The 17,367-nt window shown below is 40.2% G+C and overlaps 1 protein-coding gene across 1 annotated transcript; it reads left to right on the top strand.

The window, feature by feature from the left end:
• The first annotated feature begins 2,807 nt into the window (after positions 1-2,807).
• On the top strand, positions 2,808-15,953 carry LOC139937281 (NADPH oxidase 5-like). Its single transcript, XM_071932383.1, has 14 exons — positions 2,808-2,865; positions 4,404-4,546; positions 4,894-5,044; positions 5,555-5,765; positions 6,275-6,480; positions 7,151-7,351; positions 8,205-8,395; positions 9,556-9,750; positions 10,489-10,621; positions 11,643-11,983; positions 13,033-13,128; positions 13,748-13,960; positions 14,831-15,091; positions 15,822-15,953. Exons 1-14 carry the CDS (start codon positions 2,808-2,810, stop codon positions 15,951-15,953), a joined length of 2,532 nt encoding a protein of 843 aa, XP_071788484.1.
• Positions 15,954-17,367: the final 1,414 nt, after the last annotated feature.

Genomic DNA, 17,367 nt, shown 5'->3' with positions numbered 1-17,367 from the left:
ATGGCACAGAAAAGTTGTTTTTACACCATTATTTGCCAAAATGGTCTGCCGCTTCGAAACCAGTATTGGCCCAGAAAAAGTTGTCTATACCATTTTGCCAAAAATGGCATGGCGCTAAAAAAAACAGTATTGTCCCAGAAAAGATTTGCTATAGTACAGCTACAAAACCAGTATTGGCCCAATAGAGGTTTTCTACCATTGCCAAAATGGTGTGCCGCCAAAAAATCAGTAGACAAATGTCATCAGAAAGTACAATTATTCTGCATTGAATCAGACGAAAATCCAACCAGCATTTAAACTCTTCAGTTTTATACCAATAAAATAAAAATGCAAAAAGTATATCAAGTGTATTGAATTTAAATGAAATTACTTTGCAATAAAGTGCAGTTTTCCATGATATATATAAAAAATAATAATAAAAAACAGCAGCAATGAATAAATGAATTTAAAAATGCTATGTAAAAACAAATAAATTAATAAAGGGGGTATACACGTTAGCACATTTTTTTAAAATATTAACTTGCATGGCCTAATTCCTTTTTAAATATTCCTTTTTAGTAATTAGAACATATTTTCTTTACCGTTTGGTCAAAACCAGTATTGGCATGATTGGCCCAGAAACAGTTTTCTATGTGATACCATTTTGACAAAAATGGTGTACAGCTACAAACCGGTATTGGCCCAATAGAGGTTTTTGGCCTGTTTGCCCAATTAATGGTGTGCCGCACATAACCAGTATTGGACCAGTGCGGGTTTTCTACCACTTTCCCAAAATGGTGCACCGCTACAAAACCAGCATTGGCCATTAATGGTTCATCATTTTACCGAAATGGTGTGCCTTCAAAAATCCAGTATCGGCCCAGAAAAGGTTTTCTGACATTTTGCCCGAAATGGTGTACCTTTCTAAGGCCAGTATTGCCCCAGTAAAGATTTTCTATCACTTCGCCAAAGTGTGCCCCAAACAAAACTAGTGCTGGCCCAGTACAGACAAACCTCCGTCAACGTTGGGCCAACGTTGGGCCAACTTTTATTTTGACCCAAACATAAGGCCGATGAGCAAAAGTACGTTGGGCCAATGTTGACAGCCAATGGTGGTCCAATGACAGTGTTCCGTTGGCCCAACGTTGGTCCTATGTTGTGATGCTATCATAGACCATAAGAAATACAACGATAACATTGGCGACAAGATGACAGAACAGTTTAAGTAAGTAGAAGCACTACAAAATAGTTATGTTGCGAAGTGGATGTGGTTGAATAGGGGAAGCTAAGATGCATATTGGGAGATATAGTCACGATTGAAAGAAGAAGATTTTGTTCGATACCGAAGTGTTTCGTTTGAATTCGGAGCAGTCTGGTTGCTTCCTACACAAATTGCCCCGATTTACAAGGTCCATATTATTGCACTCATTCTGCCATATGGTTCCATGCGTTGAAAGTGGTACTTGTGTGATTCCAAACCACTTTGACGCGCTCTGTGCATTGTGAATGATGTTTAATGGCCTCCGTCTTGTATGAGCTTGACGTACTTAGTAAGTAGTAAAGTGCTTCCATTGTTTGTTAAAGTTCACCATAGACCATCCCGAGTTGCATTAAAGCCATTGGACACTTTCGGTAAAGAATATTGTCCAAAGGCCTACACTTCGTGTATTACAACTTATATATAAAACAACAAACCTGTGAAAATTCAGGCTCAATCGGTCATCGGAGTCGGGAGAAAATAACGGGAAAACCCACCCTTGTTTCCACACGTTCCGCCGTGTCATTACATGTGTTTAAAATAAATCCGTTATTTTCGATATCGAGAATTGATCATTGTTTTAATGTTTTCACAAAAAAAAAGCATTTCATGGAATAATATTTCAAGGGAAGTCTTTCACCATTACCTTCTGTAAACCCTGTAAGTTATTTGTAAATCTGTGAACTTTTTTTGTTTCAATCTGTTCCGAAAGTGTATAATGGCTTTAATCTTCAAGTGTTTCGTACAAGGTTAAATCGTGAAGAGTGAGGTTAAAATATTGTCTACACAGATGTTTTGAGTGGGCTTTATTTTTTACATCACATGTGTAATTTTGTTTTCCAAAAGTTATGCTCAAAACTCAAATTTGTTAAAAAATAAACAAACAAACGGCGCCATTCAAGCCTGTTGCACAGATAGTTGCAAAGATATTTGCAAATATTTGCAAAGATATTCGCGATGTGCGATGTCCCTTCAGGGCCACCATAATACAGGCACCTGGGAGTTTTACGTACAGACACGTTACTTGCATTAATATATTATAGATACGATTTACGTAGTTGTTTTGTCATTGTGCCTATTACCTGACTTATGTCATGTCCACATCAATGTTTGTCAGTGGAAAGTCACTGCAGAATGGTATCAACCAATCGGGTACAGCAACTGTTGCTACCCCCCCCCCCGCGCACTCACGAATGGCTACGTCTCTGGCTACTCTTGGATAGCCATTCGTTGAAGTATAATAATAGGACGTCCTTAGAAACTGTCGTAGCCATTGCTGTATAGCCGGCCGCCGATTCGGATACGTCCTTTTTCGTGGGCTGCTATTAACAACCAGTATCCAGGGATAAGTTGACATTGAAAAATGCATTTTTGTATCATACGTTTTTTTTTGTATAGAAAGTTTCATTACGAAACAGGCAATTTTAGAGAGGAGTTCAGCTACACCAGTGAGTCTCTTTTCACCCGACTAAAGAGCCAACCGCGCGTTTTGTACAATCTAGAAATTAAACTGAAGGGTTTTGTACGGGAGGCGGCTTTCTTGAACCTACGTTACTATTCATTGTACCATATGCAATGCGTGAGGCCAAAGATAGATCTGTTAAAAGGAGACGAAGCCAGGAAGGAAGGTGAGTTGATTTTCTTTTAAATTTATGTTTTGTCTTTTACTACTTCTGTATTTTACTGTTAACAATATATTGATACAACTGTAGATACTGTTTTTCGTTGTTAATTTGTTTTCCCGAATTCGGCCCTTGTATGGACGCGATGGAAAATGTAATTTTAAATGAATGTTAACAAACCAATAATATATAAATATATTACGCTTTTTATTATATACCTTTTTGTTAATGTTGTGGGAATACTATTCCCATGGAACCATGGTGGACCATAGATTTTCTAAGGACCGTAGATTATTCTTGTCAGGGACACTCGGGCAAGCCGCTCTCCCTCACCCCCTCTTTCTCGTACAATATATTGTGTCTTCGTTATTTGGAATCTCGAGAACTCCTTTGAGGACTTTATGGGGTAGGCATGTGTACAAAAGATAGTGTTACAAAGGTGTAAGAACATTAGGGGATACCTCTGCCCTCTGTTCCTCATCGAGCCTGAAATGTTTCCATTGAAATGCATTGGGTGTGTTCGTTCAGATTCCCTGGGTCGACCCCGGTCCTGCCCCTGTACGTTCGAATAGCTTGGACGTCATTCCGAGGGTTCACCCGGGTGAGCCCCAGGTGCCCTGCTTGTCGACTGGGTCACTTGGGGGTGACCCGCCGTGCATGGTGTCACCAAGAGAGGGAGAGTACTGTGATCGTTCGATTCGGGGGCTCACCCGAGTGAACACTGCGGGGTCGACCCAGGGAAGCTTATCGAACGCACCCATTGAGAAACACCTGGGACTACGGCTTCAAACCTTGGCCAAAGCCACCATTCCATTGAGTCTGGTTCATCGATACAATTTGACACCACCGGAATGTGAACACATGGTCTTGTAACACCAAGAGACACAGTAAAGCGCACCACCAGATTGCGACAGTTTTATGATACCCCGTTCTTGTAAACCATGATGGAAAAGTGACCGAGATCGTGGCCACTCGTGGGGCCAATCGTGGGAGGATCTCCTTAAGCAAGGTGTGGGATCTCCTAGGTCTGGAAGCTGCGTTCTCTACCCACGCTTAGCGTATCCGGGTTAACTATAACAGGGGCAAGTAGTGTGGTAGCATCGTGGTGAGATCTCTGTGGTTCGTAATAAAAAAACGCAATACCGTCGGCAACCAACTGCTTGGTCGGTATTGGTCTACAGTCGTATCGTAGTGGTAGCGAGTCAGCAATGCTTTTGACGTAGCAGCAGTACCGTCGTGATGAAGTCTTTAATTTACCAAATTGCTGGATTCGGACGGCGATTGTGTCCCAACTTGATAACTTTAAAAGATCGGGGTGGTCGGCTGGTCTTACAGCAGTGCAGTGTGAACGGGTACTAACATTTCTCATGTTAATTGATACAACAACAAAAGCCACGCTGATTGACATCGACGCCCGCATGTATGTGAGCAAAATATTCAGTCATCTTTAACAACAGGTATGTGCTAAATTCAACACTATTTTTTGCAAACTTTCAATTAAAGGCAAAGTATACCTAACTTTTGAACCGTTCGATTGATGACAGAAATTGCTCCTAATTTTTCCAGACGTGTAAGGGATGTTGACTCCGAATGGCTTCAGTGGGCGGAGTCACAGTTTGCAGAAATCGCAGGAAAAGATTCAGATATTGACAGGGAAAGCTTCAAGAACGCTTTGGGGATACGAAATGTAAGTGAATGAAAATTCATTTTATTGTAACCTCGGGTACGAGTACCAATTGCGAGTAGGCCTACCTTCAAACCGGTACTCAAGTTGGACTCGGGTACGAGTACCAAGTGCGAGTAGGCCTACCTTCAAACCGGTACTCAAGTTGGACTCGGGTACGAGTACCAATTGCGAGTAGGCCTACCTTCAAACCGGTACTCAAGTTGATATCGGGTGGGTACGAGTGCCAAGTACGAGTAGATCTACCTCCAAAATGATACTCAAGTGGTACTCGGGAACGAGTATAAAGTCTGAATAACAGTGACACAAACGCTGCATTTTTAGTGATTGGTTCTTCCGTCTTGCTATAGGTGTTTTTTGCAGATCGTTTCTTTGACATGTTCGACGATGACAACAGTGGTACGATATCGCAGGTCGAGATGCTGAATGGTTTGTTCCTCCTCAACGAAGGTACAACGGAAGACAAAATCAAATTCTTCTTCGACGTGTACGATGCGGATCGTAAGTATAAACATTTGTATCTATGACTATAGGTTTCGGGTCACAGATTGGTAAATACCACAACGATTAATGACCATTCATAAATACCTCAGACAGTTTCGCTATTCCTATTGGTGGAGAGCGCGTCACGTGGGGGTGTTTAAACGGTTGATAATAACCAGCTGGTCAGGAGCTGTTTATAACCGGTTGTTTTCGGATACAACGCGTTAGTCTTCGTGCAGGACTTTTTTCGCTACGGGCCATGCGGGCGCTGTTGGTGAGCTGGCCGCGCTGTGTGTGAAAGGAAAAATGCAAAACACACACGTACCATGAAGGAATGTACAGAGCTCAAGGACGCGGAAAACTGATAGGTTTTACAGAGTTTACTTTTTTACGCCTTTCAACCAATGAGGCATTAATGAGTGGGAATACAAGAGCAGTGAATCGTTCTTAAACTACCATTTTACTCCCTTATTCAATGCACGTATAATCCACCGTAGACATAATACAGCCCTTCTCTGCCCCCCTCAGATACTGGGTACATCGATAGAGATGAGCTACGATGCCTCGTGAAGACCGGGATGGAGGAAAGTTCAGTGCGTCTCAGTGAGGTGAAGATAGATCACTTGACAGATACCTTGTTTACGAGTGCCGACAAGGACAACAGCGGTACTATCTCATTTGATGAGTTTATGGGCTCCTTGAGGCGGTATCCAGATATGATCGACAATTTCTCCATTGGGTGTGTTTATATATTTATTATTTGTTTATTTATTTGTATTTGGCGTGACATGGCCTAGCGGTTAAGAAAACCGGACTCAAGCTCTGGTGATTCTGATTAACAGAGTGTGGGTTCGAGTCCCAGTTGTGACACCTTAGTCCTTAAGCAAGACGCTTAACCATGATGCTTCGTCCTTCGGATGGGACGTAAAGCCGTTGGTCCCATGTGCTGTGTAGGCACGTAAAATAAGCCAGTGCACTTATCGACAAGAGAATGGGTTCGTCCCGGTGTTCCTGGTTTGATTTGCAAGCACCGTGTAAAAAGAATGTGTCTCAGTCATAATTCAAAGAGAGTCCCACACGCCTTGCAGGAAAATAGTGAATGTTCACTTAGGAGCAACCATATCATGCACCCAATAAATGCTGTGTATTTATTTACAAGATCACCCACGTCTAGATTTTGGGTACAATCTTCACAGCTCACTAAATCAATATTTATTACTATTTCTTTGTTAATTTCTTTGATCACAGAGCCACAGCTTGGTTAAGATCTTCTGGTTCTAAAGCAACACACCGCAAAGAAAGTGGTTGGCTGACGCGAAAGGCCGTCTACATTAGGAACAATGTCAAGTTGATTGTGTTCCTCCTCGCCATTGTTTTAATGAATTGCGCCCTCTTCGCCTATTCCGCGTATCGGTATTCGTTAGTACCAGACACAAATGCGTTTTTAATCATTGGTGAGTGGTCGACGAGGTAAAAGTATGTATTTCTCGTTGTATTTCCTGTGATCTACCATGTGTGTCAGAGTAGCTGTTATGTCTTTTACTCGTCTGTCCTTTTGTTTGCGTGTCTGTCTGTTTGTTTTGTTTCTGTGTCTGTCTGTTTTTTGTTTTGTTTTTTTAAATAATCCTTTTACATGCTTCTGCTTCAGTTTTATAAAATTTATCCTGCCAACTGCTACATGTAACTCTTTTTCTCAATTAGTTACATGTACTGTTTTTGTTCATGGAAGTATTTAAATAAATGTGTATTTGAATTGAATTGAATTGAATTGAATGTTACGTGTTTTTTGTTTGACGCCATGATTCATAGACCATGTCTAGGGCATAGATCATGCCAACCGGGCCTAGTGTCTGAGGATAGAACTGAAACTGTTTTTTGCCAAAAACTGAGTAAATTTTAACTTAAATGTGCTTTCGGTTTACTGGCTGCAATACCGGTGGGCCATCGAAGAAATTAATATATTTTGTGGTAAATTTTACAATGACTCTTAATGTAGAGATAAGAAATTACGTCAAATTTTCCTAAATATCTTAATTTTATTATAACACTAAAAAACTTTACTGGAAATACTTTGTTTGTAACACCACTCACCTGGTTTTTTTTCTTCTTTAAATCGCACTTCAGCTCGTGGTTGTGGTATGGCGTTGAACTTCTCCGGTGCAGTGGTAGGGATTCTGATGCTTCGTAAAGCCTTGAGTTTCCTGAGGTCGACTTGGTTGATCCGTATACTTCCTTTTGATCACACTATTGGAATTCACAAAAAACTTGGATATCTTATTCTCACCCTGTCGTTCACACACACAGTCTGCCATGTCGGCAATGCATGTAAGTGATTTATTTTGCACAAGAAGCTAATTATCCCAAAAGGAGGGAAGAATTACTACACAGTAAAAAACAAATGAACAAATGGACAGGCAAGGGTAACAGCTGGTGGTCATTCATTTGACCACCATGGGGGTTATCATTCGGTTCAAACAGCTCGCAAATGGGAGTTTTTTTAACGCTAGGTGGCAGCAGACTTACCAGGTAAATTCCCAAGGTATATATTACGCAGTGGTCATATCACCGAGAACAATGCATTTATATGTAAGTCTGCTAGTAGACTGGGCCCCTGTCTTTATCCGCGAGGATAAAGGGTACCAGCTATTCAGATCCAGTGATTCCATTGGGTATAATGATACCATTGGATAAATGCAGTGACCGAAAGCTACCGTAGCTGGGTTTGTTTTGATTGGTCTGAGGTCCCCTCGGTTGGCCAATCAAAACACAGATATGGAAAGCTTACTTTCGGTCTTATGGAAAGCTTACTTTCTTACTTTCGGCACGTGTGTGTCCAGGTGTGTAGCAGTATGTATACAGTACATGCATGGTGGATACGGTACTTGCTTGGTCATGTTGGTGTAGAATTTGTGCGTATCTCTATGGGATGTCAAAGGTCAAACCACACGCCGGTTTTTGGCCGGTCTCTGGTGTTATTCACGAGCCTCGAAGAATGGCGTCAGACGTTCAGGCTAGCACCTATCGTCTAAAAAAGTCATCCAATACATGGTCAGATACAAACTCACACACTTGTAGGTCCCAATGTTCGAAATACGCGCGAGACTTGAAATGTCTATGCTGACGTCGACATTTTAGTATAAACACCTTGGTAATTGGCCTGTTCTGTTTTGCCGTATAGTTACTTTACAGAGCTACAAGAACTTCACGGCACTCGAGTTGCTACTCACCGACCCGTCCCTCGTACCGGTAGGACTACAGGTCGGTAGGCTAGAGGGGAGCGCCTTCATCACGGGCTGGCTCCTTGATGTCGTACTGCTCGTCCTCATAGTCGGATCTCTCTCATTCGTCAGACGATCGGGTCATTTTGAGGTCAGTATGGAGATTAAAGGCAGTGGACACTATTGGTTATTACTCAAAATGTCATAAAACCTTTCTTGATTACGAGTAATGGGAGAGGTTGATAGTATAAAATATTGTGAGAAACAGCTCCCTCTGAAGTGACGTAGTTTTCGAGAAAGAAGGTATTTTCCACGATTTTGATTTCGAGACCTCAAGTTCAGAATTTGAAGTCTCGAAATCAAGCATCAGAAAGCACACAACTTCGTGCGACAAGGTTATTTTTTCTTTCATTATTACCTCGCAACTTCGACGACCAATTGAGCTCAAGTTTGAAGAGGTTTGTTATTTTGTGTATATTTGTTGAGATACACCAAGTGGGAATGCTGGTCTTTGACATTTACCAATCGTGTCCAATGTCTTTAACAGTTATAGTTTGATTGATACTCACTTAGTACAGCGAATATCAATGTTGCTTTTGAGATATTGGATATTGGAGATGGTAACGGCTTTGATTGGTTTTGTTACCCAAACTGACGTTAGAGTAGACATTCGCTGTGCAAATCTATGGAAACCAATATCCAATATCGATGTACAAAGTAGACTTTCGCTGTACACATCTATGGGACTGCCAATATCCAATATCGATGTACAAAGTAGACATTCGCTGTACAAACCTACGGGAATGTCCACTATCCAATATCGATATACAAAGTAGACATTCGCTGTACAAACCTACGGGAATGTTCAATATCCAACATCGATGTACAGAGTAGACTTTCGCTGTATAAATCTATGGGAATGGTCAATATCCAATATCGATGTACAAGGTAGACATTCGCTGTACAAATATATGGGAATGTTCAATATCCAACATCGATGTACAAGGTAGACAAGGTAGACACAGAATTGTGTTTTAAAATAACAAAATAAAGTTTCGTTGGAAAACTGGAGAGTGTAACTGGGACTCCCCACATTAAATTGAGCAGAGGGTTAAAGTTCAAAAGTCAATGAATATTTTTTTTCCCTTTACTGTAAAAAGCTGTGAGACGGTTAAGTATTTTCGAGTGTTTTAGAATATTTTATATGTAGCATGTTGAACTGTTTGCTATAAAAGTTTACTTAGTGGATGGGTGCATCCTTATTTGCCCATGGTCGATCAACCGAACATATTAAAATGTCCCCTGTATCAGGTGTTTTTCTGGACTCACAAGATATGTTACATGTTGTTCTGGATCCTTCTCATACTACACGGGCCGAACTTTTGGTGTTGGTTTGTTGGCCCCGCCGTGTTGCTGCTTCTTGAGGCGTTCAGTGAGACAACAATCGTCAAGGCACTTCGCTTCGGCAAGACATACGTGAAGGAGGTTAACTTATTACCTTCTGGTGTAAGTATTATTAGTTGCTTTTGGTTTAATCAAAGACACATGAATTGTAACTGCACTTGAACCAACGGACTCATGATGTATGGCTTCTGACTGACACCCAAGACAAAAGAAATCGACTTATTGGGAGAATGACAACATATTTATATAACATGTACAGCTCATCAGTTGGTGATGACCCTTTTTATACTACAATCACCACCTTCATTTTATGAAAACCTGCAGATAAAACAAAGAATTATACGTCATTTTCTTGTGGATGTATTCATTAGAATGAGACCATACCTTTAACTCTACGATGACACTATCTTAGGACTTTTGGAACGCTAGGTGGCAGCAGATGGACAAGATAATTCAATGTTCTCTGTGCGCATGCTCATGCAGAGCAATGGAAATTTACCTGGTAAGACTGCTGCCACCTAGCGTTTCAAAGTCGGTCACTGATCTGACGGTACCAAATTATTTCTATCGTCTTTAACTAAATATGATTAAGATAATGTTCGGCCACTCAAGATGTCTTTCTCCGTCAGTCAAAAGACTGAGATTGCGGACCTCCAAAGGTAGAAAAAAGAAAGAAAAAAAAGTGAGTACAAATCCCCAGATACTGGGTCTAGTTCCCTCTTCAACTTTTCAGCAGTGACATGGGAAATGTTATAACTGTTTCAAGTAACCTGACCTCTTCATATTAATTAAACTACTTGCTTCATTCATGTATTTCGTTTAACCTTTGTGTTTGTACAGGTTACTCATTTGGTTTTAACGAGACCACCTAACTTCAAATATCAAGCAGGTGATTACATCTTCATACAAATTCCCAAGATGGCTCCCCACGAGTGGCACCCGTTTACAATAAGCAGCGCTCCCGAGCAAATGGGTGCGTATATTTTGATAATGTCATGTCCATCTTCGCATCATGCTTTTAAGTTGCCCTCTACTGGAGACACAGTTAAATGAGTACCGGAGGCCCTAGCCCAAGAAATCTAACAAAACACAGGAATGTTTGACTAGTTCATTATCATAATTTTCACCATTTAGGCTGTGTTCATCTAGTGTAAGATGTAGCCCACCACATGTAAATGCACTTTCATTCACATTTGTTGCAGTTTTGGCCAAGTTGGTCCTGCATATACTACATTGCCATTCCTCCATCTTCTTCTCTGTTTACCTCCTTTCCTTTTCCCTGTTCTTGTCTGTCAATCCAATAGTGTTGTCCACCTATTGTCATTTCGTCGGGCAGTGTCCAGCCCATCCCAATTTAGCTTGTTTTCTGCCATATAAGGTCCCTTTCTCCAGTTTTTCTTTCGTATTTCTGTTCATTAAATCCTGTCTGTAATTGAGGTGTGTTGCATTTCTCTCTCCATTGCTCACTGGCTCACAAAATATTCAAATAAGGAGGATTGTTGGGAGGGCGTTGAAAACCTCAGAACTTAGCACTTCAACTGAACTTTTAAACAAAACAAAAGTGTCCCTAAAGGATTTGGGTACTTATTCAAAATGTCCATAGATTTACATTAAACTTACAGGGTTTGAAGATAATGATAGTGGAAAGCTTCCCTTCAAATATTACTAACTGAGGTGCTGTAGTTTTTGAGAAATGAGTAATGAAAATACGTTTGTTAAATGCTTAAAATAATTTTGGTCTCATGACACCAAAATTATTTTCATGACATTGTTTGACTCATTTCCCTAAAACTACAGCACGTCAGCACGTACTATTTTCAGGGAAGCTTTCTACTATCATTATCTTCAAACTGTGTAAGTTTAGTGTAAATCTGCGGACATTGTGTTTTTTTGTCCTACAAAAAGTACGTACACCCTTTAAACGGAAGCATAGTTAAATACTAGGCTAAGTATAGCCTAAAGTTTTAGTTTGTTTTTGAACCCATGTTTCGTAGATGTTATTTCGGTCCACGTACGGTCGGCCGGTAACTGGACCAAGTGCCTGTATCAGTACTTCGATCTAATGACGTCATTACAGCGTCCTCACAAGGTATCCGTTCGAGGGAATGTCAACCGTGGTTTTGAAATGTCTTCGGCAACAGAGGGGGTAAATGCTGGGACCATCGCTACTGTATTTGAGACATCAATTGAGATACTGGATGATGACGGAGATTCGGAGATCAAAGATGTTCACGAGGATGGACCGCAAGTCTTGAAGATCCGCAAGTTTCAGCCGCCCTCAAAAGAGAACCCTAGTGGCCCAGATGTTGCACCTGGATCAGCTGCGGAGAACCAGGTAAAGGCCAATGCCGATCCTTTGAAATTGAAGTTGGTGTTTAAAAACACTGGACACTATTGGTAATTGTCAAAGACCAGTCGTCTCACTTAGTGCATCTCAACATATGCATAAAATTACAAACCTGTGAAAATTTCAGCACAATATTGGTCATCAAAGTTGCGAGATAATAATGAAAGAAAAAAAACCGCACCGTTGTTACACGAAGTTAAGTGCTTTCATCAGATGCTTGATTTCGAGACCCTCAAAATCTGTAACCTCTAAAATCTGTCAACCTGTCCCCATTATTCATTACCAAGTCGGGTTTTGTTCTAATATTTATTTTGAGTAATTACCAACCGTTTCCACTGCCTTTAAAGAAAAGAGTTACACCCGGGTAAGAAGAGAGTGTAAGTGCGTTAATATTTTAATGATATGTTTTGTTATTGTTCTATTTAATCATGTCAAGTATCAAACGTCCCTGTGATTTTCAGGATAAGCAAACAACAGCTGAACACCAGTAACAAGCAATATGCAACAAATGTAAATTTGGTTGGTTAACCTGTTTTTACCATGGAAGAAATTTCATGCTAAGGAAATTTTTGTGCTTAGCAGCTCTATGAAATTGGGCCCTGGACACCAAAACAGGGAAGAAGAAATAATATGGGAAGAAAAATGCTCAGCTATACAGATGTAGTTATGAGGGTCATCGGAGTTTATCCAGCTGTCCCCCCCAACTTAATGAGGGATATACACAAATTGATATATCTCGACATGATTCCTACCTCTGTCGACTAGAGAGATATTTTTCTTATTTAATATTTCAAAACATTTGTCTTTAATCTCTTTGTTCATAAATATCTCAGATAGTTTTGCGCGTTACAAGGGGGGGGGGGGTGTTTAAACCCTTGGTATTGACCAGGGTCGTCGCCGCGTGATAAAGGCCCTCGCCTTCGGCTGGGGCCTTTATTAAACGGTAACGACCCTGCCTGTTTTAATGGCCGTGAAAGAACGAGTCACTACTCTTTTATTCCCTTATTATTATTTGATTTCTTTTTCTTTCATCAAAGGAGCCAACTGTCAAACCTGCAGAAATCCAGAACGAAGAACAAAAACGAAACTCCAGCAACATGAAGTTTGATTTGAAAACCAAGGGTAGAATACGTGTAGGTATAGAAGACCCATGGTCTTACATTTTTGAAGTGTGTTGAAATGCGATTCATGATATTTTTACCAAGAGGAACTGTAAAGAACTTATTGATGGGGAAACGATCTATAATGAATACTTGAAAGGCATTCTTAACAATCAACACTTTTGCACCACAGGTTCAATTGTTGTACTTCTGAAAAGAACCAAATATTTTAACCCATTTGTTATGAATACGAGGGCATGCCTTATTGTGAAGACAAGTTTGACGAACTTTCTTATACTATTCCAAGGTGGATGATGTTTCAGAGCTAAATATTTGGAGGAGGAGTTGTTGTTTTTGATCAGTGCCTTTACTCATTTCATGGATATTGCATTTTTCTTTTAGTTTTGGATGTTTCCATCCACCTCTGGAAAGCAGCAGGACTTTTACAGTTTTTCCCTCACTCGTGTCTCCATAATGGTCGATTAAAAAATAGGACTAGTCCTGTTAGATGTCTTTTCGGTCTATTACTCGATACAAGACTTATATTAACCCTATGTGAAATCTACCACAGAGTTTTAAGTGTTAAAGGTGTCCGAGGATCCGATGGTTTCATTTCTATAAAAATACTAAATACTTCCATTATTTTGTTTAGGTTCATATCCAAGGGCCATACGGTACCCCAAGCACCAGTATCTTTCAGTCGGAGCATGCCGTATTGATTGGAGCAGGGATTGGTGTCACTCCATTTGCCTCCATTGTCCAATCCATTATTTACAGACATCATAGTATTCTAAATGAGTGTCCAAACTGCAGTCATTCCTGGGTGGACAACGAGAAACAAGAGCGGGCACTCAGAGTAAAAAAGGTACTCACATTTATGGTTTCCATAACTATTTAAAAGGCACTGATATACATTCCCCATAGAATTCAAAAATCTATCAGAATAGACCTTATGCATTGACGTCATCGAGCCGCCATCTTTGAGGTCAAACGGTGACGAAACAATCAAAACGCACATAGATTGACCAATGAACAATCTCCTTTTGACCTCAATGCGGGGGCGCCGTACTGAAATAACGTCATGTGCATAAGGTCTATAGTTTCAAACACGGGATCTGTGCCAAAAGACCCGTGGAACATAGACATCGATGTCCTTGGTCTTAAACGACACTGGAAACCTTTGGTAATTTTCAAAGACCAGTCTTCTCACTCGGTGTACCTCTATATAATTTATGCATGAAGAAACAAATCTGTGTGTGTTTTTTTTTACTCAATTCGTCTTCGAAGTTCCGAGAGAATAATAAAAGAAAAGACACCACTGTTGCACAAATTTGTGTGCTTTCAGATTCCTGATAATAAAATACTCCAGGCCTGAAGTTTTCTGATATATTTGAGTGAGAAATTACTTCTTTCTCAAAGACTACAGTACTTCAGAGGGAGCCGTTTATCACAAAGTTTTATAGTATATCAACAGCTCTCAAGTGCTCGTTACCAATTAAGTTTTTATGCTAGCAATCATTTTGAGTAATTACCAGTGTCTTTAAGTTAGAAAGGATTTTGGGCTCTTTCCAAAGTAGGACATGTTTAGCTCTGCGTATCTTTTGTGGAAATTTTGACTTAATTGGTAATCAAAGTTGCAAGAGAACAATGAAAGAAAAGAACCAAAGGTCCTTTTGTTTGGTAAGCAGTTTGCAACAGCCAATTTATTAATTAATATAATGATAACACATTTCAGGTAGATTTTATATGGATGAACCGGAACTACATGGCCTTCGAATGGTTCGTCGACCTGCTGTTACATCTGGAGAACGAACAGAGTCACTATTCACTGGATCGGTTCCTAGACATCCACCTCTTCATGACCGGTATGAAGCGATTTGACCTTAAAAATATTGGCCTCCAGATGGCGCTAGACTTGGTTTACGAGAAGGAAGAACGCGACTTACTGACGGGACTCCGGACCAAGTTGCAGGCTGGTAGACCTGACTGGAAAAAGGTATACATTTCTAGGCTCTTACCCCCAAATGGGAGACTTTGAAACGCTAGATGGCAGCAGACATACCAGGTGAATTACCACTGTTAACATTTTCTGGGCACGTGCACATAACCAAGAACAATGGGTTTACCTGGTTAGTGTGCTGCCACCTTGCGTCCCAAAAGACCCTCAATGATGTAGTCTGAACATCGGACGTCAAACCTTGAGGCTCGTGAACTACGCAAGAGAGATGCAATTAAGCCTTCGTAAATTCCCTTCCATATTAATCGCCTTCCACATTCATTTCAAATGGTGAATCGAGTCAAATCCTACATTTAAAACAACATCACATGCAAATACATGTCCTGTACGACAGTGCACACACACTCACTGCATGCAAGGAACGAAAGTAAGCTCCCATATCTGCGTTTCATTGGTCCGAGGTGATGTTTGTCATGTTGCACCCACATCACTCGGACTAATCGAAATACAACACTGCACGTTATCCAATGAAATCATTGTATCCAATGAAAATCACTGTTTCTGTAAAACCGATACCTGTCTTTATCCGGGGCTTATCCTCGCAGATAAAGACACGGGACCAGTTTACCGATTGCTTAGATTTGGTTCAGCCATTGGTCAGCTACCTTGCGTTCCAAAGTTTCCCATTGTTGATTAGTCGGTGATTGTATTTTTCAATCCTGTATTTGAAAGATAGAACTGAGAAATGGTTTGTTGTTCTCATCATCAGCTCTTCAACAAGCTCAAGTCTGAGAACAAGGGGAAGGTGTCGGTGTATTTCTGTGGGGCGCCAGCGCTGGGAGCAGTCATCAGGAACCACTGCAATGACTTCAACTTTACTTTCCACAAGGAAAAATTCTAAAAGATATAAGAGAATCACAGAGAAAAGGATATTTTGCCCGTATTGGATTGCCCATGTTTTCCCCATAATGATACCCATAATATGGGCCACTGCATACTCTGCCCATAATATGGGGTTGCCCACATAATTCCCAAGATACCCATTATGGACCCTTATTCTTGCCAATATGGGAATAATTACCATAACCCACGCACAGAAGGGCCCATATAGGCCTAGGTACCACATGGGTCGGCCCACAGCCCGGCCCATATGGCCCAGATATTTCCAATATGGGCCACATAAGGGCTTGCTAGGGATGGATTCCACATCGTCTCTTACATGGACATAAACAGATTGGTATACACAACATACTTCTATTTCCAAGTAAAGTGCAGACTTCATGGTATGAATATCAATATGCCTATTGATTTTCTTTCTGAGATTTTCTTTCTGAGTGTACAGTACTTATATCACACATTGGTGAAGGGTCATGCCTAAATTATTATTTGTTTTATATTATTTGTTTTATCCCTGATGTAATTATAACGTCTTTCAACAGCAAATGACCAATCTGTGGTTCTGCTCACTGCCGTATATTATATTATATTATATTATATTACATTATGGGTTAGTAATTCTGAGATGTTTAAAACGCTGTTGTTGTTATTGTTTCTTTGCATTGCGCTTCTTTTAAATGTCATGTATGCATAACAATGTAAATAGAAAAGCGTTAATAATTGTATTTTTTCTGTAATACTGTTGGTAATTGGTAATCTTTGTTGTGACTACCACTGATTAATAACTTCACCCCACTTCCCCAAGAAAAGAGGACTTCCACATTTGTAAAAAATAATAAACTTATAAGATCATTTTAAGAATCAAGATGTTTTAAAAAAAAGTGCGCTCAATTTCAAACCAACGCTTGGCCAATATACAGACTGTGTCTTAAAAGTTTAGCCCATGCAATGTGCCTCTTGTTGTACATGTCCTGTGCTTTCTCAATGATCTAAATTGTTAACAGGGAGATTTGAGAATTAGAAGCGAGTGAATTTAAAGACACTGGACATTATTGGTAATTGTCAAAGACCAGTTTTCTCACTTGGTGTATCTCAACATAATATGCACAAAATAACAAACCTGTGAAAGTTTGAGCCCCATTGGTCGCCGAAGTTGCGAGATAATAATGAAGTTGCGAGATAATAATGAAGTTGTGTGCTTTCAGATGCTTGATTTCGAGACCTAATAATAATTGTAAACCTGAGGTCTTGAAATCAAGTTCGTGGAAAATTAATTCTTTCTCGAAAACAACGTCACTTTAGAGGGAGCCGCTATTCACATTGGTTTATACTATCAACCTCTCCCCATTACTCGTTACCAAGTAAGGTTGTATGCTAATAATTATTCTGAGTAATTACCAATAGTGTCCACTGCCTTT

Source organism: Asterias amurensis, chromosome 5 (genome assembly GCF_032118995.1).
Source record: "Asterias amurensis chromosome 5, ASM3211899v1".
NCBI classification, from domain to species: Eukaryota; Metazoa; Echinodermata; class Asteroidea; order Forcipulatida; family Asteriidae; genus Asterias; species Asterias amurensis.
The sequence above is the reverse complement of the archived record's forward strand: the minus strand, read 5'-3'. Positions and strand labels throughout refer to the sequence as shown.

Bases quoted from the DNA above. Each gene is read 5' to 3' on its own strand.
- LOC139937281 (XM_071932383.1), top strand. From the start codon at position 2,808: ATGCAATGCGTGAGGCCAAAGATAGATCTGTTAAAAGGAGACGAAGCC. The intron at 6,481-7,150 runs GTGAGTGGTCGA...ATCGCACTTCAG, and splicing joins AAATGCGTTTTTAATCATTG to CTCGTGGTTGTGGTATGGCG. The intron at 8,396-9,555 runs GTCAGTATGGAG...CCCCTGTATCAG, and splicing joins GACGATCGGGTCATTTTGAG to GTGTTTTTCTGGACTCACAA.